Genomic DNA, 26,735 nt, shown 5'->3' with positions numbered 1-26,735 from the left:
GACAGACTGACATTCCATATTGAATGTTGACTGTAGATTTCACCAATGCGTTCATTCTCAATGTCAAGTGAGAGAATGACTTTAGTGAGTCCAAGCCCCTCTCAGAGCCACCCATCCTGCCTGTGAGCCTTCCCAAGACATTTGTGGCCTGCCAAGTAGGATGAAAATACCAGGTGCCTCCTCTAGAGCAGTTTTCAGGTGACACTTGGGAAAACTTTTACAGGGCTCATGTAAATATCCATCACAGTCTTCTGCTGGCCTCCTCCTGATTTCTTCTGAAGAGAAAGACTGAGGTCTCTTTGGTTTGGACACAACAGGAGACATCCAAACTGGAGGCACCTACTCTTTCAGGATTCCTTTGGCTGATTTCATCTCCGATTCTTCCTTTAGGAAGCCCAGTCGGCAAAGACCAAAGCAGAGAGGATGACAACTATGGCAGAGGTTGAAAAGGATCGCTGTCTGAAACTCACCAAGGAGCTGATGAAGTTCAGCAAGCTGCAGGATGAGACCAGGAAAAGCCAGGCTGTTTTGGAAACCTACAGTGCTATGTTGGCTGAGAAAAATAAGTATGTTTCTATGCGTTTAGTTCCACTGATTGGGTTTGTGTCTGCCACCCATAATGTTAAATCTTCTGAGAAATTTGGGGGATAGGTTTTTTTATTTTCCCCAAAGTTGTGTCAGTTTGCATTTCTTAGTGCAGAAGGTAGAGATCTTTCCTATTTTAATTAATTCAAGAGGGTTCTGGAAGCTTCTTTGTATGAAGCAGAAGGTTCATTATATTTAGTTATCACTTCAGAGAAGCTGAGTACAGCTGGCTTAAAAGCGGTCCTGTTATCTCTTTCTCTCAAGGTCATGCTGACTATAATAATAGGCCAGAAGGAGCCTGGATTTGCTCTCTTTTCTTTCTTTCTTTCTGGTGTGGTGTTCTGTACACAGTATGCTTAGTGTTAAGGTTTAGTCTTATTATTTGTAACTTTAAGTTAAGTTAAGTCTGCTGCCAATCCTAAATGTATAGATTTGACCATTATGGTCATTTGCCTTCAGTAGCAGTAAAGCTCTGCTGGATGAAATAAAATTGCCTCTGGTCTATTTTTGGGGAATCTTGCAATGTGTTTAATTTTTTATTCTAACTGTATGCTGGAATCTGCTCAGGATCAATATTGAGTAGAATTCATGACAAGTTGAAGAGGTCTGCGCAAACTTTGCATCTCTCTTTTGGGGGCAGGGGTGAACTTGAGGCCTTGCTGCTGGAAGTCTCCTGGCTTGTTTGGTTTTGTGCTTCGTTGGTGGAGGAGGTGCTCCTCTGACTGACAGGCTGACAAAGCCATCCGTAGCTCATTGTATTCACCTCCGTGATGTCCTGACCTGGTCTAACTGCCCACAGTCGTGCCAAATGGCCATCCTGCCCTGTATCTCTGTATCTCGCAGTCTTCCTTGCTTCCAGCCATGGTGACCAGAATGTTTTTCCTCTGCAGGACGATTGAGGAGCTGGCTGGGAATCTGAGGGACAAGGAGCAGCTCCTTGAGCAGCTCTCCACAGAGAAGCAGAACCTGTTGCAACGTTTGCAGGAGCATGAGGAAATGAAAGTGCAGGTAACAATGCAGCTGAAGTTTCTCCAGTGCGAGCACTGTTTTTCTAATGGTTCTTTTGCATCCTGCCTGCCCAAAAGGCCTGCTGTCAATCAATGTGGCACTGAATTAGTGGATTGGGAAGATTAACTTAGAAAGGAAGCTGGAGAAGAGCAGGAAATGTATACTGCTGTTGGGTATATATTCCTTGTGGTCCCTTCTCCAGCCACACAAGATGTGTCCCTCTGCCTGGGAAGTGTTTACGCTGGTCTTCAGAGGCCACGAATCATTGTTTTCAGAAAGCTGCCTCCCTTTGCCACTTCTCTTCCCACCTGTGCAGATATTGGCAACGTGGCCTCCTTGCATGAACAAGAACCCCTTCAGTCCCAATCTAATCCTCAAGCATCATTGGACCCGTAACAGAATCCCCCCAAAGATCCCAGATACCTTCCAAATATTATTATTTTTGCTAATACAGAGTAAAGCAGACATGCTTTGAAAATGAAACAAGCCTCACAAGTACCATGGGCCTTTTCACCTACACATTACACTTTGAGTACCCCCCCCCCCCCCGCAGTCCAAATAGAAAGACCATTCTGTCCTCACATAGCAGATGAGCCGACAGCCCTTGTTACAGAGGCATTAATGTGCAGTGTCAATTGAAAGAGGCAAGCTTCTGCTTCAGCGAATGCAGGCAGAGGAGCAGCATGGTTCCACCTAAGCCCACCAGTAGACAAAGAAAGAGATAAAAAGCCCCAAAGCTGCCAGGAGTGAGAAGGTGCCTTTGCTGTTATGCGGCATTCCTCTCTCTCTCTTTGTACATGTGTGTATTCCTGGATGACTGCTAGCAGGACTGAGGCAATATCGCCCCCTGAAGCATGGAGCTGCAAATGTACTTAATAAAATGGTCCAGGGACATGGGAAGACCAGGGAGTTCTGTTACTAATTACTTATAATATCAGGCAATAGCTAGTAGCTGCTCATCCTGCACTGAAATCACAGGAGGAAATAATGGGGGAGTGGGGAAACAGCTGCATTTCTCTACATACAAAATACTGCATTTGAGCAATTTGTAGTCCCTACAAAATAAAACAGGGACGCGGGTGGCGCTATGGTCTAAACCACTTAGCCTCTTGGGCTTGCCGATCAGAAGGTTGGCAGTTCGAATCCCAGCGATGGGGTGAGCTCCCATTGCTCTGTCCCAGCTCCTCCCAACCTAGCAGTTCGAAAGCACGCCAAAAAGTGCAAGCAGATAAATCGGTACCACTCCGGCGAGAAGGTAAATGGCGTTTCCATGTTCTGCTCTGGTTTTGGTATTCCGTTGCACCAGAAGCGGCTTGGTCAAGCTGGCCACATGACCTGGATACCTGTCTGTGGACAAACTTCGGCTCCCTCAGCCTGTAAAGTGAAATGAGCTCCGCAACCCCAGGGTCATCTGTGACTGGACTTAACTGTCAGGGGTCCTTTAACTTTTTAACAAAACAACAACAGTCAACTGCAGTTATCTGACAATGTCCTCTGGATTCTCCATCAAGGTGAGTATTCAAAGGAAGGTGATTCCAGAGAAAATAGCTAACGTGGAAGGAAACTGGGTTTGTTCTCCTTGTGGTGGAAGAAAGCCAATTATTTGCCTTAGGTTCCAGTCTAAGTCTCTTTTAAAAGTATAAAAAATGTTTTGGTCTTCAAATAACTTTCAAAAAAATTATGTGAGTCACAGAATTAAATGCAGCATTCCAGTAATAATTTCATGGCAGAATAATTGTCTTACTTCTCCTTTGTTATTTATATATGTGTTAGAGCCAGTGTACTCCTCCTTTCTTTGTTCCTAAAGCTTAATGGCTTTTTATCCTGTGTATTAAAGGTGGCTCATTTATTGGAAAGGCCATGACCCTCTTTCCATAGGCACTAATTTAATGTGGGATTTGTGTTCCTATGGTTTAGCGGAATCAAACATACATTGCCAATGGCTTAGTTCACATGTAATGCTGAGCCAAACTATTGTTTAGTGGGGAAAACACAAGCAGGTACATTCCTGGCAGCTGTACTCCTCCCTCGGTGGTGGCACCCGCCCTGTGGAATGCCCTGCCAGCAGATGTCAAACAGATAAGTGGCTATGTGATTTTTAAAAGACATCTGAAGGGAAGTTTTTAGTGTGTGATGTGGTATTGTGCTTTTACAATTTTTTGATGGGAGCTGCCCAGAGTGGCTGGGGCAACCTGGTCAGATGGGCGGCATAGAAATAATGAATTAATATTATTGGTCCTCCTGCTGCTGCACTGTGGTTTGGCTAAGTGTGCCATCCAAACCTGGGCATGTGGTTTGCCCCCAAAAACCAGGAGATCAGCTTCAGACAGCACCCTAAACTGGGTAATGGTTTAAGCATGGCAGCAGGAGAGCTGAGGGAGGAGTTCAGTGATGCCAGTCTATGAGGACTGTGAGTTCATACTATGCTTTGGCTTAGCTTTATCTGCAAACTGAGTCGGTGTCATCATCACTGCTCTGTCAATTGTATTACTCACAGATACATAATTCTTCCCTTTCACATCATAATGCAAGCTCAAAGCATCTGAATTTGCATATCTGATGTGACTGTACGTTTAAGGTTTGCCTAAAACTTTATTTTTCTGGTTTTTAGTACGTCACTGTGTTCTATGTATTTAAATCCTGATTGCATGAAAGTTCATTTTAGATGGCGTAATCATAGAACTGTAGAGCTGGAAGGGACCCTCAGCGGTCATCTAGTCCAACCCCCGCAATGAAGCATCCGGGGCAGATGGCCATCCAAGCTCTGCTTAAAAACCTCCAAGAAAGGCGAGTCCACAATTTCTAGAGGGAGACCGTTCCCCGGCGGAACAGCTCTTCCCGTCAGAAAGTTCTTTCTAATACTGACCTGAGCCCATTGGTTCAAGTCCTGCCCTCCAGAGTGGGAGGGGAAAGCTCGCTCCCTCCTTCCCTGGAGGCTTTTGCCTGCATCGCCGGGTGCTGGGGCCCCTTCCCCTCGGGGAGAGCTCCGGGGGCTGGCGGGGCGGGGCGGGGGACTACGACTCCCAGAAGCCTCCGCGGGCCGGCTGCGGCCGCCATCTTGCCGGGGGACCGGGCGCGGCCGGAGCATCTCTTGGCGGGCGGCGGGCGGCTGCTCGGGGCCGCGCTGAGGATGCGCTCGGAGGGGTGCCGCGTGTGCGGGCGGGCGCTGTGCGGCACCCACCGGCGCTGGCTCTTCCACGGGGCGTCGGGGGCGCCGCCGTCTCCCGCGCCGCCGCCCTCCCGGCCCAGCCTGCAGGTGCTCCTCGCGCACGCGACGGGGCGCGAGGTGTCCCGCGACGGGCGCGCCGAGTTCGCCTGCGGCAAGTGCGCCTTCCTGCTCGAGCGCGTCTACCGCTTCGACACGGTCATCGCGCGCGTCGAGGCGCTGTCGCTGGAGCGCCTGCAGCGGCTGCTGCTGGAGAAGGAGCGCCTCAAGCTGTGCCTGGCCGCCCTCTACCGGAGGACCAACGGCGCCCCCGAGGCCCCCCCGCCGGAGGGCCAGCCGGGCGGCGGGGCCGGCGCTTGGGACGCCCGCTACCTGGCGCTGCTCCAGGAGGACTTCGCTTTCTCGGGCCTCGAGTGCTGGGCGGAGGGCGAGGCGCGCGCCGACGAGCAGCCGCCCGGAGCCCCGCGACGGTGCCGGGGCTGCGCGGCGCTGCGCGTGGCCGACGCCGACTACGAGGCCGTGTGCCGGGTGCCGCGGAGGGCGGCGCCGAAGAGCGCCGGGCAGCCCCAGCGCCCCGGCGACGGAGAGAGCCTGGACGACGAGGCGGCGGAGGCGGACGGGCGGAGGCGCGCCGAGGAAGCCGGCTCGTCCTCGCTGGAGTCGCTGGCGTCGGGGCCCGCGGGCGGCGGCCTGGCGGCGGCGCTGAGCCTGCTGAAGGCCTTCGGCTGCAAGCCCGTGCGCAGCCCCCGCGGGAGCCGGCTGCCGGTGCCGGCGCGGAGAAGCCCCGAGGGGGCGGCCGGGGCTCCGAGCGAGGCGCCCCAGCTGCGCGAGCTGTGGGAAGAGCTGTGCGCCGACTACGTCCCGCTGCGGCCGAAGGTAGCGCCCTCCCGGGCCGCCGCGGGGAAGGAAGGGCTGCTGTCGGGGGCCGGGAGGGAGCCGAGCGGGGAGGAGAATCCGGCGAGGCCCTCGGCCAGGGGATGCCGCAGCCTCCGGATCTGCCGGCTCCTTTTTAGGTTTCCGAAGGAGCGGCTGGCCGCGCATGGAAATGGGCTACAAATCCTTGTTTTCGTTTTACCGTTAAGAATGCATTTTATTCCAAACGTATATTGGACTTTGTGCAACAAAGCAGTGCTTTCCCCCCAAGTGGATGTGTTGAGCACCAGGGCAGCAGAACAAAATCCCGCTTTCTGTGCTGCCATGTAATTAAGTGCAAAATGTGAAACTGCAAAGTTGGCAAAATTATTTTTGAAGGAGGAGAAACCCTTAAAAAGCTTGGATTGAGGAGGGGGTGGTCTTGTAAACACCTGGCAGCATTGTGACAATTTTCTCTCCTCTTGGTGACCTTGTACAGATGGGATCTAATATGGGGTTGTGCTGCCTATAGACAGACTTCTGCAGTTTAGATATTCTAAATAATTGGTGTGTCACCTTGAATTAATGGCAGCTCCCCTAGAACTGTGTCAGCTGCAGTCGCCAACATTCTAGGTACCATATGCAAAGGAGTCTTGCATTCTCTTGGCTTTGCTAGAATTTGAAATCTCATTAAGTTCAACTTCTGGTCGTATTTAAGAAATTGTGCCTCTGTCATCTTTAATTTAAGAACATCCATGTCAGCCGAATTGGATTCACGTCAGTGATAAGTGCTGATTTCAGCTAGCAGCAGAAAATTTAAAAAATGCATACCAATGATTGGTGACAATGACATTTTCATCTAGTTATCATCCAGCTTTGATTAGGGGAAGCTCACGGAACTGCTTTTAAACACAGTCGTGGAAGCTTCGCATTAAGAGCTGAGCCTCCGAAGCCTTTTGCGGTTGAGGATTATATTGAGCTTGTAACACCTTGAGAAAATCTTGTTCTGTTAAACCTTGGGGTTATCACTATTGCAAAGAAGTAGGTCCTTTTCTAGAGGTATGACAAGACTGCAATTGTCGTAGCACTGAAAAGATCCCCAAATCTGTTGGCCTTCAGCTGGTTTGTGGCCTTTTTGACCCATAACTTGAGTGGCTACCTGGCAATCCCATGCATGTTTACTCAGAATTAAGTCCCATTAAGTACAATGGAATTTCCTCCCAGGTAAGTGTGCATCGGATTGTGCCCGTGGGGTGGGTCTCACAAGCTAAAGAGAAAAGGTCAGATCAGTTGTAGTAAAATCATATTTGAGAAAAATATTAAAAGTGCATGCTGAACATAAGAGCTGAGTGTGCAAGAGTCTGAAGTGCCAGAGAATAACCCGTGTTTAATTTTAAGAAGATAATGGATTTAATTTTCTGTTTTGATCATTTACAAACCCACACTCTTATCTTTGAGGGCAACAAAATACTGTCACCAGCCAGGGTTGCTTTCATTGTCAAACTGCAACAGAGGAGGCCTTTTTAATCCAGATACGGCTTGCTTTAAAGCTGTACGTGGAAAATCAGAAACAGGCCAAGTTACATGTCTGCTAGAAAACTTGATATCTGGTACTTGAGCCAGATATTATATTCTGTGCTTAACATCTGAAGTAAGACACTGATGCAGTTTTAGGATGCCAAGGTGATGATGCCTCCCAGCATTAAGGGCTAGAATGTCAGATTAACTCCGAGGAAACCTAGAATCAAATCTGTACTGAGCCTTGAGCTTCACTTTGGGTCAGCCTGCCTAAGCCGAACCTGCCTCACAGGCTTGTTTTGGTAATAAAACGGAGTTGGAGTGAGAACTAGGTACGGTACATTATGACTGTTTTTTTGGAGACAGGATGGAATAAACTAGTTGGTAAAAACAGAGGAGCTAAGTGGCTTGGTTTTAAAATTCCACCATACATTGAATAATACATATATTTTTACTCCAGGGAGTGGCTGTAGATCTTTGAAACTCCTCTCAAAATAATCAGCCAGCTCCTCTTGGGTTCCCTTAAATGAGCCCCAATGACTTGTCTCGTGTAGCTTTTCTTTTAATGGTTTTATGTTGACCTGCTGTTTTTAGTGGCTGCTTAATTTTACTCAACCTACTGATTAAATCTATTGCTTTTTAATTGTGATGGGTAAGCCACCTTGTCATGCCATTGTCCTGAATGGTGGGGTACAAGTATTTGAAACTAACAAATAAAAGTAATCATCTTAAAAACACCAAGAAATGTCAAATAGGAAAAAGCACTACAAAATAATGAAAACAGTAATTTTAATGGCAATAAAGTAACAAGCAATGATAGAAGAGCCGTATTATACCACCATCCCCTTGAAACACTAGCAAGGAAAAACTCTTGGAATTCATTCTCTGTTCTTTGTTACTGTGACACAGAATACTTTCCAAGCAGCTTAATACAGTACACAACTTTTCTGCAAGTGTGTGCAGCTTTGGAGCATGTGGGACATTAGTAGCATTGTTGTTTTAGACATACCGTATTTTTTGCTCTATAAGACTCACTTTTCCCCTCCTAAAAAGTAAGGGGAAGTGTGTGTGCGTCTTATGGAGCGAATGCAGGCTGCGCAGCTATCCCAGAAGCCAGAACAGCAAGAGGGATTGCTGCTTTCACTGCGCAGTGATCCCTCTTGTTGTTCTGGCTTCTGAGATTCAGAATTTTTTTTTTCTTGTTTTCCTCCTCCAAAAACTAGGTGCGTCTTATGGTCTGGTGCATCTTATAGAGCGAAAAATACAGTACTTTATTAGGAATACACAGTTTTTTTACCTGCAGAGGAGTGATCAGCAGCTTGCAGCAGAAAAAGATCCTGGTCTTCCCTATAAAACAACAACTCATTAATTTGGACGCAGCTTAGTAAGGCTGTGACAAGAAACGTCTGAGTAGAGCTGTCAGCAGTAGTGTGTTGCCCTCACTCAGAAAAGGCTGTGCTCTGGGAAAGATGGAGCCATTCAGGTTTTCCCCAGGAAATGTTTGTTTGACGTCACTGTGACAGATTCAGATATCAGAATCTAAATCTGTTCACTCTAGAGAGGATATTCCATCAGACCTTTAATGGCATTTGGGAGGGCACTCAGATGAAGCAAAAGGGTTATGAAATATTTTTACTCCACAACTCAGGGGCAGCACAGAGTGGGGCTATTTAAGGTACAGGTCCCTGGGCAGTGATTTCATGAGACACCTCTGGATCCTGAAGCTCAGCGGTGAGTCTGAGCCTGGTTGCAGTACAGACTTTCAAGGCACAGGACACAATTGTTGTTAATGCCAGACCTTGCTTTTGCCACCATGGGGAAAGACTACAGATTACCTCAGTAGGAAGTCATGGAGCTGAGGCAACTTTGTGCTGATGAACATGAATCAGACTCCTTGCTTAGTGACTTAAAGGAGTATGAGGGGAAATTGTGCAACAGAGAACAAATATTTTGGAGCTGCCTTGAATGTCTTTGTGTGTCAGAAAGGCAGCAGGAAATATTTTAATAATAAACTCACACAGACTTCTTGTACTAGACATATTAGCTCCAATACAGCTTTCAGAAACAAAGTAACTTGAGTTCTGGTTAGTTTTGCTAGAACAATGAGGAAGAATGAGGAATGAATAGCAAGAAATGGAATTGAGAATTGCAGGGGAAGGGGATGATTAGTGATAGTTTAATTAGTAACTGATGGAAAATTAGATATTTGGGTAGAAAATGGAAATGTCAGGGAACTTGAAAGCTGTGGAATTGGAAGAGTTAAATTGTCCCAAGGCCAGCAAATCACTGTGAATCTCCTTCATTTACCAGCCCATTTCCCTGCTGAGCTATATAACAATGGAAGCCAACTGCAAAAGGAACCTTATCTGAGCAAATGTCCCTTTTTTCTCACCCTTTTCAGTATTTGTTTGAAGACCAGCAGCAACTGACTCCAAACAACTTATCACAAGGCAAACAAGCATCTGAACTAAATAATGTAGAACTGCTGGAAAAAATCAGCTGCCTTGATGCTACTAACAAGGTATTTTTTAAATAATAAAAGTCAAAATTGCTTTAAATAGATTTGGGGCTAGTGTGTGAGTAAACACAACACATGGTGAGACATCTATAGCCTTTTCCTGGCCTATGTCTAGTTGTATGGTGGTCATAACATCTACAGGTGCCTGTGCCCGTAGTCAAAAATGCATAGGTTCGGTCCTATTTTCAAGAGCTGGAAGGGTTTAGATTCCATACTTCAGGCGATGTGTGTTAGATGGAAAACACTTTGTCTAAGACATGGAAATGCGGAGCTGGGGACAACCAGACACAGTCCTATTGCCTCAGCACTTTCGATGCTGTGCACTTCCTCCTAAGACTGGGGTGGGGACTCTTCCTCCCTGCTTGGTCTGTTCCTTTTGAACTGGTTCTACCCCTCAGTTCCTACATTCCAGTCACGAGTCTCATCCCATCAGGTTTCAGTAATACCTAGCAGGCCATATTTGCCATCCTGAATTAAAAGCTCCATTTCATCTTGTTTGTTTCCCATACTCTCTGCATTTGTGTCGAGACAACTGAATCCATGGGTTGGGGCATGTGGGCTTAAACTTTTGTGCTCAAGCCTAAAAAACTGTTCTGGGCCAGTTGGAGCCATCAGTGTGTTACACACACGCACACATTGTCATTTCTGCCTGTGGATGTGATCTGTCGCAGTCAGAAGCAGTCAGTTTGCTAGTAACACAAAATGCAGCCTAACACTAGGGTGAGGCTAGGGGTTGTGTATTACACATTTACTTTAAAAATGAAAGCTGAAATCCTCAGGTTTCATCTAAAATTTCCCAAAATTATGGGGCAGAAAACTTTTCAATAATACAATATATGTTGGAGGCTTAGGAAATTGCAATTCATGTAAATATGTAGAAAGGTTGAGTAATTCAGCAGTAGGTTAAAGCTGTACAGGCATACCTCATTTTATTGCACTTTGCAGATACTTCTCCTTACGAGGATGTGGGCACAGCTGTAGGCAGCGCAGCTGCTTCCAGGGAAAGGGAGCTGCCTCCCTCTCCACTCCACCCCTGCAGCCGGCGGGGCCTGGCTTAATAAACCGCAGCAGTAGTAGTAGTAGTAGTAGTAGTAATAATAATAATAATAATAATAATAATAATAATAATAATAATAATAATTTATTATTTATACCCCGCCCATCTGACTGGGCCTCCCCAGCCACTCTGGGCGGCTTCCATAGAAACCAAAAATACACTAAAATATCACACGTTAAAAACTTCCCTGAACCGCAGTAGAGTGTAAACATAACTTATATGCACTGGGAAACAAAGAAAATTGTGGGGCTCACTTTATTGCAATATTCCCTTTATTTTGGTGGTCTGGAACCAAACCTGTATTGTCCCTGAGGTGTGCCTGTACTGAGAATGGAAAAGAGTATCTTATATGGTCGAGTTCAAAGTGTGTGTTTGTTTACGACATTTAGCAGCTGCAAGCGAAACTGAATGAGATGGATTTTGAACTGAAGTCTGTTCAACATACATCCCAGAGACAGGATCACAAAATCCAGACCTTGAATGAGACCTTGAAGAGCAAAGAGAAAGAGGTTTGTAGTGTTGCCATCTCCTTGTCCAGTAAATGCTGATATAGAGCCAGTGATTCAAAATTACAACTAACTGTTATTTGTAGCATATGAAATCTTCCCAGTATGTGAAATTGGGTAAGATAATTCTATAGAGAATGGGGTGAGCTGTCCTTTCTGGTACAGCATTTTAGGAAATTCTAACAGTCTTGTTGCACCTTGGGGCGGAATTTCCCGAACATGCCTACCAGCTAAAAGACTCTGTCTTGTGCAGCGGGGCCTCTGCTTTGTGCTCTACCTGAAATAGGCTCTGGCGAGGATTCAGGGGACCCCCCCCCCCCAGAACAGCACTCAGGGGAGGAGTTGGGAGATTGCTCCTTGTAGCAAGTGGCAGCGCTTGTGCAGAGAGAACATGTGAAATAATGCAATGTTGAAATCCACTATCTCAACTACCCCACTACAGATTATGTCTTGGGAGGGGGAGGTGATAGGTGCCTTTGCTAATTTCTCACTGCTCAATTCTGCCCTGTAGTCTGAAGAACTGTACCGTGTAATTGAAGGGCAGAATGAGACAATAGCCAAACTACAAGACACACTACATAAAACCCAACTTGGGCAATTGCAGGTATGTATCTTATTTTGATATTTCTTGTCTTATATCGAATATGTCTTGTCTTATCCCAGACATTTGAACTAGAGGTTCAAAGTATATTGCCCTGATGTTTAGAGTACTGTATTTCAAGAAAATTAGCTGTAGATTGTAATATATGGTAAACAAAGGTAATATAATAAGTAAACAAAGATAATCCCCATTAGATTCCAAGGAGACTAAATACACAACCAAGCTATTCAGATTATGTAGTGTACATGCAGGTGCCACTAGCTACTTCCTCACTGTCTGAAAATGTTCCACCCTTAAAGAATTTTGCCTGCAGCATTGGCTACCCGCAAGAGCCTATGATATACCATGGAATGCACTTTTAAAAGCTCCAGTATTTTTCTGGGCAGTGATTTCAGTCTTAACCCCCCCCCCTTTTCTGTTTTCACCTTTCTGCAGATCCCAGGGGGCTCTTCCGTGTTGCAGCAGACACAGCCGGTAGCACTCCTGGAGCTACAGAACACCCTTTTCTTCACTCAGCTGGAAGTGCAGCAACTGAAGACGGCTCATCAGAAAAAGGATCTCCAGTTGGCTGAGGCCACGAAGACCTCCTGCCTTGTAGAAACATGGCTGCAAGAGGAGCAGCAGCAGAAAGAGGCCGCATGGAAACACAACCAGGTAGGGCATGAATTCGTTCGTTGAGCCCTTTTCACCCATCAAAATATAATAATAATAATAATAATAATAATAATAATAATAATAATAATAATAATTATTATTATTATTATTATTATTATTATTATTATTATTATTATTATTATTATTAATTTATTTATACCCCGCCCTCCCCGGCCAGGACCACACTCAGGGCAGCTAACACCAAATATATAATACAATAAAAACACAAACGATTGATTAAAATAGAGTTCAAAATCATATTAAAATCAAAATGAAATTGAATGGCAACAACTATAGTGGTAAGGAATATTAAATATTCATTGGGCCCGGCCATCCGTGCTGGTCCCATATGGGCCCATGGAAAGAGCCAAGGAGGCCGCTTACGTACAGGGTCCCATAGAAAGAGGGAGGTCAAACTGCACCCAGACCAAAGGCCTGGCAGAACAGCTCCGTCTTGCAGGCCCTGCAGAAAGATGTCAAATCCTGCAGGGTCCTGCTCTCTTGCGGCAGAGCGTTCCACCAGGCCGGGACCAGTCTTAACCTCCTTGAGACCCGAGACCTCCAAAGTATTAGTGTTTGCAGACCGTAAGGTCCTCTGCAGGGCATACCGGGGGAGGCGGTCCTGTAAGTATGAGACTTCTAGGCCATGTAGGGCTTTAGAGGTTAAAACCAGCACCTTAAACCTGACCTTGTATTCCACCGGGAGCCAGTGCTGCTGGTATAGAACTGGCTGAATGTGGTCCCAGGGTGAGGACCTTGTAAGGAGCCTCACTGTGGCGTTCTGCACCCGCTGGAGTTTCTGGGTCAGTTTCAAGGGCAGCTCTGCGTAGAGCGAGTTGCAATAATCAAGCCTGGAGGTGACCGTCACATGGATTGCTGTGGCCAGAACAGGGTGAGAAAGGTAAGGGACCAGGCCTAAATGGAGCTTGAACAGCTGAATGTCTTGCATTGTCCTTTGCTGTACTTCAAGGGCCAGAAAATGTTTTCATGTCACAAATAAAAAGCCTCACGTTACTAACTGTAAAAGTAAGGTTCACACAACCGGTTTGTGGCAGTGTGGTGGAAATGGCCAGAGTTTGCCTTTTGGGGAGTGTGAGCAGTCCTGTCGCTTTCCCTGTTGCAGCTCAGTTCCACCTTTCTGCCCTTTTGAGAGCTCCAGAGATGCTTCCAGGCCTGATTGACTAATGACTACATTGCTGTGTTGGTTTCCAGGAGCTGCGTTGTGCTCTTCAACAAGTAAGAACAGAGCTGCAGAACAAAAACTGGCAATGTTGTACTTTGGAAAGAGAAAGATGGTCAGAGATGCAGAAACAAGAGCTGAAACTGAAGCATTTGAAGCACAGGCTGGCTTGCAGAGAACAGCTTCTACAGGTGAGATACAGATGGGTTGTTAAATTCTGTTTGGGCAGAAACACACCTTATTTCACATGGTATGTGTGTTTAACAGGTGAGAAGCTCCAAAGATAAAACCAAAACAGTTCCCAGAGTTGTTGGTGTTGGGAAATACAGTTGCTAAAGGGAAGCTTCCACACTAGTCTGGAATTAACCAGCTTTGTTCATCTGCATGATGCTGTCATCCTGTATATTTTTTGCAGTAGTTCTGTCTTTTCTCACGAAGGCTATAACATTTTCAAAAGAACAGAGGAGTGGTGTAGAGCTGTTATACAGTGGTTCCGCTCCTTCCTCCTGGGCCGTGTTCAGAAAGTGGTGGTGGGGGATGAGTGTCCAGACCCCTGGGCTCTCACTTGTGGGGTGCCTCAGGGCTCTGTCCTCTCCCCCATGCTTTTCAACATCTACATGCAGCCGCTGGGAGAGATCATCAGGGCATTTGGGCTGGGTGTTCATCAATATGCGGATGATACCCAGCTCTGCTTCTCTTTCATGTAACGATGCACGGGGAAATGAACCTATTGCAACTCAGCACACATTTATTATAAGATTTGTGGGGAACTGCATTTTTGTTCACTTTTACTTGGCTAAAATATGTGAAAACTGTAGTAAAGAAAAGGAATGACACCCACCACAATGAGGCTCAAACCCCCCAGCAGCCATTTCACACCAGTTGGTGCCAACAGAGCATATTGGGATGTACTCAAAGGAAAAGCTCAGTAATGGAAGGTTTATTTAATTCTGCTTTTGGCTTACAGTGCATTGCTAGGAATCTAACAACACATTAAAAACAGGCTAAAACATTATCCCATTGTTCAGTTAAGATGAGGCTTGTTAATTCCTTATTCCATTCATTTCTCAAAGTCTGTGTGTCAGATTGACACTAAACTTCTGTAAAAAGTAATAGCTGGGGTTTTTTTTTTAGCTTTTAAGGATTCAGTCAAGTGTTTGAGTATTTCCTGTGTCTTGGATGTGGATGCATCAAATATCAAAGGAAATCCTAATCTAGCCAGCACTTCCTGCATGTACTGTTTATAAATTTTATCAAAAGCTTTTTCAGTATCCTAAAAAAAAAGATTACTTTCTTATTCTATTTAAATCTATTAGATCAGCCACTAGCCTGATATTGTCTGAAGCATGTTTAGTTTTAGTGAATCCTGCCTGGTCACTCATTATTATTGGCAATATCGCTTGTTGCACTCTATTTGCCAATCTTTATATTTACATTAGTTAATGATATTGTCTGGTTTTGGTATAACCGATATATGCTTGATTGAATGTCATTGAAAGACTTCCCCTCTTCATATAATAAATATAGTTTTGATGCTAGAAGATCCACACAGTTTTAAATCATTCAGATGGGAATCCATCTAATCCAGATCTTAAAATTAGAGATGCTAAAATTGTTTTTGTATACAGTTTAAATTTGGTATTTTTTTTTAAAAAAAGGACATGTGTATCTTCCTTTTCTACTTTCATTGAGTTGCCCATTCTGCATGAAATTTAAAAAACCTGGGTGTTAATATCACTTGGAGAATTTTATAATTCATTGGTTGCCCCTCTAATTCTGGGAATCAATGCTCTGTCTTTCTTTTGTTTTAAACAATTAGCCAAGATCATGGCTGTTTTTTCACCATTTTCCTAGTATTTCTTCTTTGTACATGCAAGCATGAATTCTGTCTGTTGAGAAAGAATATTATTTAATTCATACTTTTTTGTATTTTGTAGATGGATTTCTAATCATTTGTGCCCAAGATTCTTTCATTTATCAAGTTATTCTTTCCCTTGTTTTTAAGCTGATTTTTATTGGACGCAGGTGCTATAATATGTCCACTGATACGTACTTTGTACGCTTCCCAATCAGACTTTCACACAGAGGTTCAGTTCAAAATATTGTATAGTCTCTTCCCACTTTGGTTGAACAAAATGTTAATCATTAAGTAAAGACATATCAGTACACCAGCCTTCCCCAGGTTATGGCCCCCACATAACTGCATTATGATCAGATACATAGTAGGGCTGGGTGATGTATCAAAACATCGCCCCAAAGCAGTTTGAGGTCTTGACCGCAGTTAAGGATTTCAGAATTTCCAACCCGGCAGTATATTGCGAATACAAGCCTCCTCCCTCCCTCCCCACTCTAGCCACTGCCTACCCGTTGCATGGGTTCATTGCCTTCTCCAATCACGGAAACAACCGCTGAGACGGTCAGGGTGCCAGTGGCAGAAAACTCATTCTGAATCTGACCGGACATGGGTTAGAGCTCAACGCTGAGCCTGCCAAGTGTCGATAGAGTCGGCGAAGAGGACTTTCTTCACTGCCTCTATTGCATCTGCAGAAAATAGCAGCAGGAGACTCTTTCAGGTGGTTCGTAATTTAACGGAACCACCTTTGCCATCAGGGCCTGGTATAGACCCCAAGATCTCCTGCAATGATTGTGCAAAGCTTTTTTTGCAGATAAATTCACTCAGATTCGGACTGCTTGTGGCTACCCCCATCCTGTGAGCAGACATGCAATGGTTTTTCAGAAAGCTTTCAAGGCAAGCCCTATCTAGGCTGCTCTAGAGTACATTGCACTGGCCAGTCAAGGTTAAAGGAGTCGAAGGTGCTGGGCCAGTCCTTGCTGTCTCATGATAAAAGGCTATGCTTGGCTGTGGCTTGTGCCCTGACCTTGGGTAAATGTGGGTCAGAAAAGTTGCCTCCTTCTCCCTATTCACAACTGCTTCATTTGCCTTCCCAAGAACGCTTGGATCTGTCACCAGCGTTGCTTCTCTCTTGGAGCTTTCTGAAGTTGCTCAGGCGTTATTGATGGTGTCAATATGTTCCATTTCTGCAGGAATCTAAGGAACTTATTCAGTATCACCAGAGCTTGGACAAGAGCCCCACATCAGCTGATAATATGGTGAAGAAATTGCAACAACGAATCAAAGACAGGGATGCCATCCTGGAGGTAATTACAGAGGTGTCCAACACAATCTCTTGTGTATTTTTTCTGTGTTCACACTGGTGCCATCCTTTGCTGTCCCAGGTCTCCTCAGCTGGTAGGTTTTGCAGAGCACAGAGCACCCTGCTCTGCACCTCTGAGGTGGCCTGCTGCTCTTAGGTGGCAGTCTGGGTGGCTTCTGTAGGGGGTGGGGCTGCATCTTGCCCTTTCCCTCAGGCAGCCAAATGTCTTGGACCGGCCCTTGCAGTGCCAAGAGCAGATGTCCTCTTTTCTCTCTTGTCTGGCGCATTGAAGGGGGGAAGGGGAGCTGAATCTCCCTCTTAACCATGAGTGGGGTGTGAGTTGTGAGTTCCACAATATTGTGGAACCCTTTTTCTATGTTTGTAAATCATTTAAATAGTTTATATGTATTTTATTAAATTATAATCTTGGTTGCTTGAGTTTGTGACGCTTGCTACTTCTTTGCCCACTCGTGGCCTTTTTTCTTGCAGCGAGCGATCGATGAGAAATTCTGTGTGCTTGAAGACAAGGAGCAGGAGCTGCAGCAGCTTCGCTTGGCTGTGAAAGAGCGAGAGCATGACTTGGAAGAGCTGCGCAGGGTCCTCTCCCATAATGAGGCTACCATTCAGGTGGGTTGCAGCAGGAAGGGCAGTGCTTATGCCATTCCTTCCATCTGCCATGGCTTCCTGCCCACTCTTGAGACTGACACTGTATTAATGCAGCACTCTTCAAGACGACTCTTGCAGCAATTCATTTGCCATTGCTTTTAGGTTGACTTGAGCTATGTTAGGGTTAATCCAGAGTTTCAGAGTAGCACTCAGCACAACTTAATTATACCTAATGGTGCCAACAAGCCAGCCCAACAAAAAAGATGGATACAAATAGAAGTTCTTCCCCTAGAGGGAGCTTGTGAAACTGTTACTGTCTTGCAGCTGCAAATAGATTAAGACCGTGGGAACAGACTTTTGACCTTGCATAACAATGTATTCAGAGGCTCTGGTGTGTGCTTTTTGCAAGACAAGTGCTTTACTGGAACAGTTACATGAGAAGACGGATTTGACAAGTGCCTTACTGGAACAGCTACTTGAGAAGATGGATTTGATGACTGTTGCGATCAGAAATTCTGGACAGGCAGTGGGTATCTATATAGAACCCACACAGGAACCAACTTGTGTTTTGACAGATCAGATGAGGGAGGAGGTTGTTGTTGGACCTCGGGGGGCAGAGATGGAGGGAGCTGTGGCCCAGCAGGAACATGAGTTGTTGGATCTGACAAATGAACTTGGAAAAAGCCAGATTTGGAGAGATAGAGGTATACTCGGCTTGGAGATGGGGGGCTGGATAGACCCCCCTATGCAGGGATGTTTTGACTTTTCAAGCCTGGCAATGGGCCATGAGGAGTTTGGGGAAGTGGAGGTCCTCAACTTTGGAGGGGGTTTGAAACATGCCTTTAAAAATCACATGGAGTTCGGTGTGGACTATGGAAAAGGGGCTGATCTGTCGAGAAGGGACAAAAATATTGTTAAGTTGGAGTTTCCACGAGTGAAAGGAGCAGGAGACAAAGTAAGGTACAGGTATAAACATGAAGAAGATCTGCAAAATGGACATGGAAGAGACTTAAGGGCCTCGGACATAAGATTGCCAGGTTAATGGACTAGATGGATGGGAAAGAAAGGACCGACTAATCCCGGGACCAGGAGGAAGAGACGTTGGATGAAGATTGGGAAAAAAATTATTTAGGACTGTTCTGAAAAATTAATGAATATTAGGAAAATGTTGGAATGAAATTATTTGGCTCTAGCAGAAATGTTAAAAAGAGCTTTGCAAGAATATGTTAAGGTTAGGAGAAATTGGCATAAATAAGATTTAAGTTTTAAATTTCAGGTTGTTGTTTTTTATGTAATATAGGTCAAAAATAGATCAAGGTATTTTAATGACAGGATATTATGAAAAATGGAAAGGATTTGCTGTTATAATTAATAATTAGAATACAAAAAAGGGAGGTGTGAGGAGGTCGATGAAATAAGGCTATGACAGTTAAGGATTTGAGAATATTGGAACTGTTTTTAAAATTTTTGTGGTTTATTCTTCTTTTGTGATTTTGATGTGTGATGTGTTTTGCTTTTGATTTTTGCTTTTGATTTCTATTGATTAGTATTGTTTGATTGCCATTTGTCTTTCTGCTGTTTTTATTTCCCCCCCTTTTTTTTCTTCTTTCTACTTTTTTGTAATTTTAAAATTTCTTAATAAATATCATTTGAAAAACAACAACAAGCCAGCCCAACATTTCTATCCTCACATAGAATGATAGAACCGTAGAGTAGGGTCCTCTAGTTCAGCCCCCTGCAATGCAGCAATCTAGGCTAAAGCATCCATGACAGATGGCCATCCAAGCTCTGCTTTAAACCCTCCAAGGAAGGAGAGTAAGTCCACAGCCTCCTGTGGGAGACCGTTCCACTGTTGAGCAGCTCTTATTTGTAGTAGCTCTCCAAAGTCTCTGCAAAGGGCTTTTCTCTCCTGAATTGGGTTCTTCTGCAGCAGAGATCACAGGAGTTGAACTTGGACCTTAAAACCTTAAAATGTCCAAAGTATGCATACCACTGTAGAGCTGCATAAAGGACCTGATGGAAATAGATGTTGCTTGTTTTGTACCATGAGAAATCTAGACGGAGGTCTGGCTTGGCCTTCTGCTGATCTCGTTGCTGTCCACCCTCTCCCGTAGGGAATGGAGAGCTTGCTGAAAGCAAAGGGCCTGGAACTTGAGCAGCTCTTGACAAGCTACCAGAATTTGCGCTGGCTGAAAGAGGAAGTTGAAGCAAAATCTCTCAAGTGGCAGGCAGAGCAAGAGGGAACAATCCGGCAGCTGCAGGCGGCGTTGCAGGACAGGAATAAGAAAGTGGAAGTAAGTGAGAAAGGCAGCTCTGTTGGGAGGCCCTGGGACTGTTGCCCCATCCTCTCAGCCAGTGATTGATCCAGGTTCACAGTCATTCTGCAGGTACGACATCGTTACTAAACCAGAAAGCAGTTGTTGGTTGTGTTGATCATTGTACGTTGCCAGAAATGGTGCCCAGGTAATCGTAGTTGAATAACCTCTGAAATTCCCTCTTCTCCTTGATCTCAGCACCCTGTCTGAAACAGGAAGGCCTGCTTTCCTCCTCCCTCTTGATTATCCTTGTCATTGTCATTTCCCTAGGCACTGTCAGCAAAACTGCTATGCAAGCTTGGGCCTGGGCAGAGGGAGCTTGTGGAAGAGCTGTATCTCTGCCTTCAGCAGAAAGAGCAGATCATAGAGGAACTCCTCAGTGACAAGAGCCGGCAGACTGTGGAGCAAATGGCTGAGCTTCAGGAGTTGCTTCAAGCTGTCCACACCAGAGAGCAGCAGAGTTGTGTAAGTGGGCAGCTGTGCACTGGGGTTGGCACTCTTCTCTTGGGCTTTCTATGCCACTCTCTCCCAGATGCATCTGCAGGCGTCTCTGTCTCAGCAAGAGAGACTCGGTGGTTGGGGAGGTGGAGCTCCTGCATGGCTACGATGGCTACATTCTTCCTCTGCTTCCGGAGGTAATATGTCTCTGGAAACCAGATGCTGGGACTCAGAAGTGGGGAGGATGCTGTTGCCCTCAGGCCCTGTTTCCAGGCTTCCCATGGGCATCAGGTGGGCCTCCGTGAGAGGAGGATGCTGAATGGCCCTTTGGCCTCATCCCTCAGGGTTTTTCTTATGCCCTCAGGTTCTTCTGTCTAGTATGTTTCCTTCTTTGTGTATTCTGTTTAGGAGTCTTTCCATATCAAATATTTGTACCTCACGCTTGGGCTTTCATTACAGGCTAGGGATTCTGTGAGCACACTCCCCACCCTGCTGCTGGATGTGGTCTCTGAGGGGATGTTGGAGGCTTGGCATCCACACCCAATCTGCCTTGTCTGGTGTGGCTCAGGCTCGCAGTTGCCCCAGAGCCCATGGAATCCCACCTCAGATTATATCTGGTTCAGTCCATGTGGCAGGGTGTGCTTTTGATCTGTGGTGTACTTTTGATCTGGGCAGGAGTACGCTGATCTAGAGTCTACACTGCTGGGTGAAACTGCCACCTCTCCCGAGTCCCTCTGCCACCAGTGCCTGGCTGCAGCTTGTTTCTGCCTCAGTGGCAGAGGGACTCGGGAGCAGCAGTGGTTTCTCTCGCAATATACCACCAGGAAGAGTTGGCCCTCATACCAGTCCTGGGTGATGTATCAGTACTGCCCAGAGTGGCTGGGACAACCCAAGCAGATGGGCAGGGTACTACTACTACTACTACTATTACTATTATTATCATTATCAGATATCTTCTGAGAAAATGGCACGGGCTTTAATAGAAAGAAGTTGTGAGCTGCAAGATTTACGTCAGCAACTGCAGGGCCAGCTTTCACAAGAGAAGATGGAAGCTTCCACTGCCCATCTCCTACAGAAGGATGACTCGGAAGTAAGCATGTGCTTCTGTGAGAGAACATTCCCTCCCAGAGGTTGGCCTGAGAGGGGGAGGGGAAGGCCTGCTTGGAAAGAAAAGGGGTGAGGAAATGGAGGTCCACGCTGCAATAATCTGTGCCCTGAGCAGACTCCTCCATCTTCAGTGGTGCTTAGCCTCAGCCTCCAGTGCCGCTTGTGCTCAGGGCTTAAAAATCAAGTGGGGAAATGGTTGCATGGTGGCCTGGCCTGCAAGCCCAGGGCCATATGGAGAGAAATGGTTTCTAATGATGCATTTAGCACCACATCTAGCTTGGCCCTATGTGTGCAGTTTTAAAGCAAAGTGTTTTCAGAGCAGAGCCCTGACGTCTTTCCTAAAGGAAAGAAATGAGAGCAATGTTGAAGTGAGTGAGCAGAATTGGTGCTTCTCAGAGGGAGAAAACAGACTGTGAGCAAACACTGTAGTTTCTCATTGTTCAACTTTGGAGTTGAAAACTTTATTCAAACTCTCAAGGCCTATGAAATATCAGTGAAATAATGCGTATATTTATGTTCTTAGGCACTGAGGCAAGAAAGCTCAAGCAAGAGCCCCACTACCATGACATCTAAAAACGGAGATGGCCATTTCAACGTGAAGAAAGGTTGGTCCATAAGCAGCTTCCATTCAGTTTAACCCTTGGCCACCCAGAATGTTTGCTGGCAGGAACAATTCGGCTGCTTTTGCTGCATGTGACCTCTAAGCCCACGGCTGCTTGTCAGGGAGATGGAGCTCTTTGCTTTGCCTGCAGGGGCCCTTTGCTCCTCCAGGGAACTGCCCCTGCCTGAGCACACTGGACAGGTGCTGCCTGTCATTGTAGTCCAGGGATGGGGAGCTTTTTGCCTTCCAGGTGTTGCTTGGACTCGCAACTCCCATCAGCCCCAGCCACCATGACCAATGTTGGCAGTTGTAGTCCACAGGTTCCCCATCTCTTGTGTGGATATCACTGCACTAGGTTTAATTTGGTGTCCTGAAGGAAAATCACCTGGCTTTGAGACTGCCTTTCTGGCACCGGGTGAAAGCTTTTTTATTAGTCCAGGGTTTCTTTGGGGAGAGGGGAGGGGGAGCAGCTGACCTGTTAATCTCTGTTGCTAATGCATCTTTCTCTCTGTGTGTATTCATTTAAAAAAAACTTTTGGGAGGAAAGTGGGATCCTTAACTCTTTTTACTCTGGTTGTTTTTCAACTGAAAGTTCCCCTTCACCTCCAGGTTTTTCTCTCCACAGGGATTGCACCACTTTTGATTTTTAAAGTTGTGAGATGGGGTAAGATGTATGAGATCCCAGCCTAACATTGTTCTGCTTTCTCTCCAGGAGCTTGGGGGGCAACTGCTGGACTTGAGGAAGAGCTTACTGGTGCCAAAGAACAGCTTGAGCTTTTGACACAAAAGGAGAAGGAAAGCAGAGTGAGTCTGAGTCAAGGTATTGAGGAACAGAGGCCCCTGGCAGCACAACCAGCATGCCCATGTGCTGCCTGCTGAGCGGGAAAGGAAGGGCAGTAGTTCTGGGCAGTTCTCCAAGGGAAGGATGCCATGTGCCAGCTGACAGATCTAGCAGCCTAAGACAGCATGAGAAACATTTGCCACATCCTCATGTGGCACTTCTCTCCCTTGCCTTCTCTTTGCTGTTACTGGCTCTCGTTTCTCTTCTCCACAGTTGGAACTTGCTGCTCTTCAGTCTGTCCTGGTCTCCCAAGAAGAGGAGCTACAGGTTCAAGCTTCTGATGTTGAATCTCTGACGAGAAGCATCCAGATAAAAGAAGAACTCATAAAGGTGGGACAAAAGGGCCCTGACTCTGGTTCTCTCTGGCTGCAGATATCTGTGTGTATAGTTTAGTATATGGTTTAACACTGGCAGCAGAAAACCTTTGGTTAAATGCAAAATTATAAGAAGCAGCAGAATCTTTTAATATGAAGCAGGTTTGGTTTGTTTAGTCGCAGGCCTTCTTTGGGATGTTGCAAACCTGTGTTGGGTTTTTCATTCAGGGCCTCCCATTCCAGATGTACTCCACACTTTAGTGATGTGGAAGATCTCTTGACTGGAAGCTGGTGGTAGACCAGGCCCAGGGCCATGACTGCACTTTTCCATTCTCCTTGACTTCCAGGACTTGCAGATGCAGCTGGTTGACCCTGAAGAAATGCCAGTAGTTGAGCGACTTTCCCAGGAAGTGTTGATGCTTCAGGAAAAGGTAGCCAAGATGGAACAGCAAGGACAGGAAGTTGCTGAAAACAGAAGACTGCAGGTATGGCAGAAAAGTGTCGCAGCCATGTGGTGGACACAGGCTAGTTTGATTGATGTCTGTTTCCTGCTCCTCAAAGTTGCTCAGACTTACCTATGTAGGCTTTTCTCACAACAGCACTGTGAGACTACAGTGAGAGGGTGACTGGCTGAAAAGGACTGTGAACTTCCTGAGCAGGCATTTAATCCCCAAACGGCAGTCTAAGGGCAGCCCTCTGTTGATTGCACTTCACAAAACAAGTTTTACTCAGAGTAGACCCACTGAAATTAAGGGGTCTATTTCTCTGTCTGTGGGAAATTGGAGGCTTTCCTCCTTTGCAGAAGACTCTGATATCAGCACCATTAAAAGCAGGCTTGGTTGAAATATGTGGAGTGGTCCACCTGCATCTGCCTTCGGTCAAGATCTTCCTCAGGAAATAAGAGAAGCAAGCGGCATAAATGCAGCTCAGGTCACAATCTGGCACAAGGTTGTTTTTGCTTGACTGTTAAATAGCATTAAAACGCTCACGTAAGCACAAAGTGAAGGCAAATGTTTGCGCTTTCAGCTGCTGCAGGTGTTGGAGGGGCTGGCAGCAGAGAAGAACCAGCTGAATGAAACCCTGAAAGCCGAAAAGCAGCTCTACAGCACTTGGGTGAAGTTTCAAGCGCATCCTGACAGGTGAGGAGATGCTCTGTTCCCCTGCATTTGATGGGTAGAGGCTGGATTTTTCTGTGTAGCTGCCACTAGAAACTCTTTCGCTTATGTTCTCTTGCTTTCCCACAACTCTTGCTGTTTGCTTGACATATCTACAAAGATTATAGGCTAGTTTAGTAAATCATAAACCCTCAAGGTGTTATTTGGAAGAACTGTTTGTATACCCAGCTTGTCAGAAGGGAGCACCCACCTTGCAGCACCCACAGCTTCCCCCTGTTTTCTCTCTGTTGGCGAGAGCGTTGCTGAAAGGCAGCTGCAGGGAGTGAGGTGGTTGGTGCTTTTGAAGGAATGAGAGTAAGTGGTGAGCAGAGAGAGGGTGGTAGACCTTGGCAGAACAACTCCTAAACTGCTCCTAATCTGCTTCCCTTTCTGCATAGCCTTGCCAGCTCTCAGCATGAACAGACACTGCAGGTGGAGCTGGACCGGGTCCAGGCCATCCGTGGGCAACTGGAAGAGGCTCTTGGAAGAAGTCTGGCTCACCTGAGCAGGCTGGAATCGCTGGATGGCATTGGAGGTGGGGAACAGGAGCGTGTGACAGTCCTGCCCAAGCATGCCTTCTGAGCTCTGGCCGTCACACTACCGCTAGCGCAGAGCAAGCCTGTCTTGACACTGGGAGGCTGATAAGGGCTTGCTGGAACCCATGTATGCGTCATTCATGTTCCTGGTACAATCTTGCCAGGGAGATTGTATAATAGATTTTGGCAGCCAATAATTCCTTTCTAGTGGCTCCCTGTCACCTCTTCCCCCATTTGGCTGAATAAAGATTCTCCCATCCCTGCTCCCTCAGAATCTGTGTTAATTGTTCTGTGACATACCAAACATGCATTTGTCATAGAGGGTTTTGTTTTGTTTTGTTTTGTTTTCAAAAGCCCCAGTTCCCTGTGTTTTCACCCACTAACTCCACAAAGCTATTTATTAATTAAATTATTTAAAAGCAGACTCCTCATAACAACTCACAGGGATAGGCATAACATCAATGGAGGCAGGCCAGTCTGGGGAGTTGCATGTTGCTTCATTGTGGTGATTTATGTGAATTGTTCCCTGGCTAACCTTGGAGAGTCTCTTATTTGGACCTTGATTTTGCATCCCAATTCTGGCACAATTCCTGTACTGCCATGCTAAGTAATGCACACCGGAATAATAATAATAATAATAATAATAATAATAATAATAATAATAATAATAATAATAAATAATAATAAATAATAAATTAGATAGATAGATAGATAGTTGGATAGATGATTGATAGATAGATAGAAGATAGATAGATAGATAGATAGATAGATAGATTGATAGATGATAGATAGATAGATGATAGATAGATAGATAGATAGATAGATAGATAGATAGATAGATAGATAGATATCCTGCCATTTCCAGCCGAGGCTGGGCTCAGAGTGGCTAACATCATAAAAACAACACAATAAGCATAAAAACAGACAACAATTAATTAAAATACATCTTAAAATTAATTCAGACAAGTTAAAATCCGGGCAATTAAGAGTGGTTAATAATTGCCAGGACCAACTGTTTCCACTGATCATACAAGGACCTTTGAGCGGGTTGGAGACCTCCTTCGGGCTTGTTTTATACAAACGAAAGTAAGTCAAACCACATCCTGCCCAAAGGCCTTGCAGAACAGCTCCATCTTGCAGGCCCTGTGGAAAGATGTCAAATCCTGCAGGGCCCTGGTCTCTTGTGGGAGAGCATTTCACCAGGCCGGGGCCACAGCCGAAAAGGCCCTGGCTCTAGTCAATGCCAGTCTAATTTCCCTGGGGCCCAGGATCTTCAAGGTGTTGTTATTTGCAGACTGTAAGGTCCTCCATGGGGCATACAAGAAGAGGCGGTCCCGTAGGTACAAGGGTCCTATGCCGTATAGGGCTTTAAAGGTTAAAACCAGCACCTTTAATCTGATCCTGTACTCTACTGGGAGCCAGTGCAGCTGGTATAGCACTGGGTGAATGTGATCCCGCAGCAAAGACCCCGTAAGGAGTCTTGCCGCGGCATTCTGCACCTGCTGGAGTTTCTGTGTCGGTTTCAAGGGCAGCCCCACATAGAGTGAGTTACAGTAATTAAACCTGGAGGTGACCGTCGCATGGATCACAGTGGCGAGGTCAGGGCGAGAGAGGTAAGGGACCAACTGCTTAGCTTGGCAGAGATGAAAAAATGCTGCCTTTGTTGTAGCTGCAATCTGCGCCTCCATAGAAAAGGAGTTGAATATTACACCCAAACACTTGACGGAAGGCGCTGGCACTAGTTGCGCCCCTGCAAGGGATGGGAGTTGGCCAGCCAAAGGACCTCTGTCTTCGAAAGAAGACCTGTGAACAGGCGTCTCACCCAGGGCAGCTTCATAAAACATCAGCCTATGCACATTTAAAGTCCTGTCAGAACAGCTGTGAGGAGTTACCTTCACTTGCAGGATTCAGCCCAAATTTGGCTTTTGGTGGGTCCTAAGTTTAGCTAGATCCTGAGTGCATTCACAGAGACGGAATGCAAGCCTTCAACCCCGGACTTACATGGCTGGAAAAGATTGCTGTG

The 26,735-nt window shown here is 45.9% G+C and overlaps 1 protein-coding gene across 12 annotated transcripts in view; it reads left to right on the top strand.

Moving 5' to 3' along the window:
* The window catches only part of PDE4DIP (phosphodiesterase 4D interacting protein), a 91,650-nt gene that overhangs the window by 28,840 nt on the left and 36,075 nt on the right, over positions 1-26,735 (top strand). For 5 of the 12 annotated variants that reach the window (XM_077928143.1, XM_028732161.2, XM_077928147.1 and 2 more), the window contains exons 7-24: positions 391-566; positions 1,476-1,593; positions 9,531-9,650; positions 11,094-11,213; positions 11,722-11,814; positions 12,247-12,465; positions 13,678-13,836; positions 16,691-16,804; positions 17,290-17,427; positions 19,521-19,700; positions 19,992-20,186; positions 21,109-21,249; positions 21,790-21,871; positions 22,580-22,671; positions 22,922-23,038; positions 23,370-23,507; positions 24,049-24,161; positions 24,575-24,711. In XM_077928143.1, the coding sequence (XP_077784269.1) occupies positions 391-566; positions 1,476-1,593; positions 9,531-9,650; positions 11,094-11,213; positions 11,722-11,814; positions 12,247-12,465; positions 13,678-13,836; positions 16,691-16,804; positions 17,290-17,427; positions 19,521-19,700; positions 19,992-20,186; positions 21,109-21,249; positions 21,790-21,871; positions 22,580-22,671; positions 22,922-23,038; positions 23,370-23,507; positions 24,049-24,161; positions 24,575-24,711 (2,452 nt within the window). Of the gene's footprint in view, positions 1-390; positions 567-1,475; positions 1,594-2,988; positions 3,105-4,675; positions 5,636-5,713; positions 6,836-9,530; positions 9,651-11,093; positions 11,214-11,721; positions 11,815-12,246; positions 12,466-13,677; positions 13,837-16,690; positions 16,805-17,289; positions 17,428-19,520; positions 19,701-19,991; positions 20,187-21,108; positions 21,250-21,789; positions 21,872-22,579; positions 22,672-22,921; positions 23,039-23,369; positions 23,508-24,048; positions 24,162-24,574; positions 24,987-26,735 lie in introns of those variants that run through there. The other 7 variants (XM_077928150.1, XM_077928144.1, XM_077928149.1 and 4 more) reach the window with 7 other exon arrangements.

Source organism: Podarcis muralis, chromosome 5 (genome assembly GCF_964188315.1).
Source record: "Podarcis muralis chromosome 5, rPodMur119.hap1.1, whole genome shotgun sequence".
Taxonomy (NCBI): Eukaryota; Metazoa; Chordata; class Lepidosauria; order Squamata; family Lacertidae; genus Podarcis; species Podarcis muralis.
This window is presented reverse-complemented; position numbering and strand designations above follow the sequence as displayed.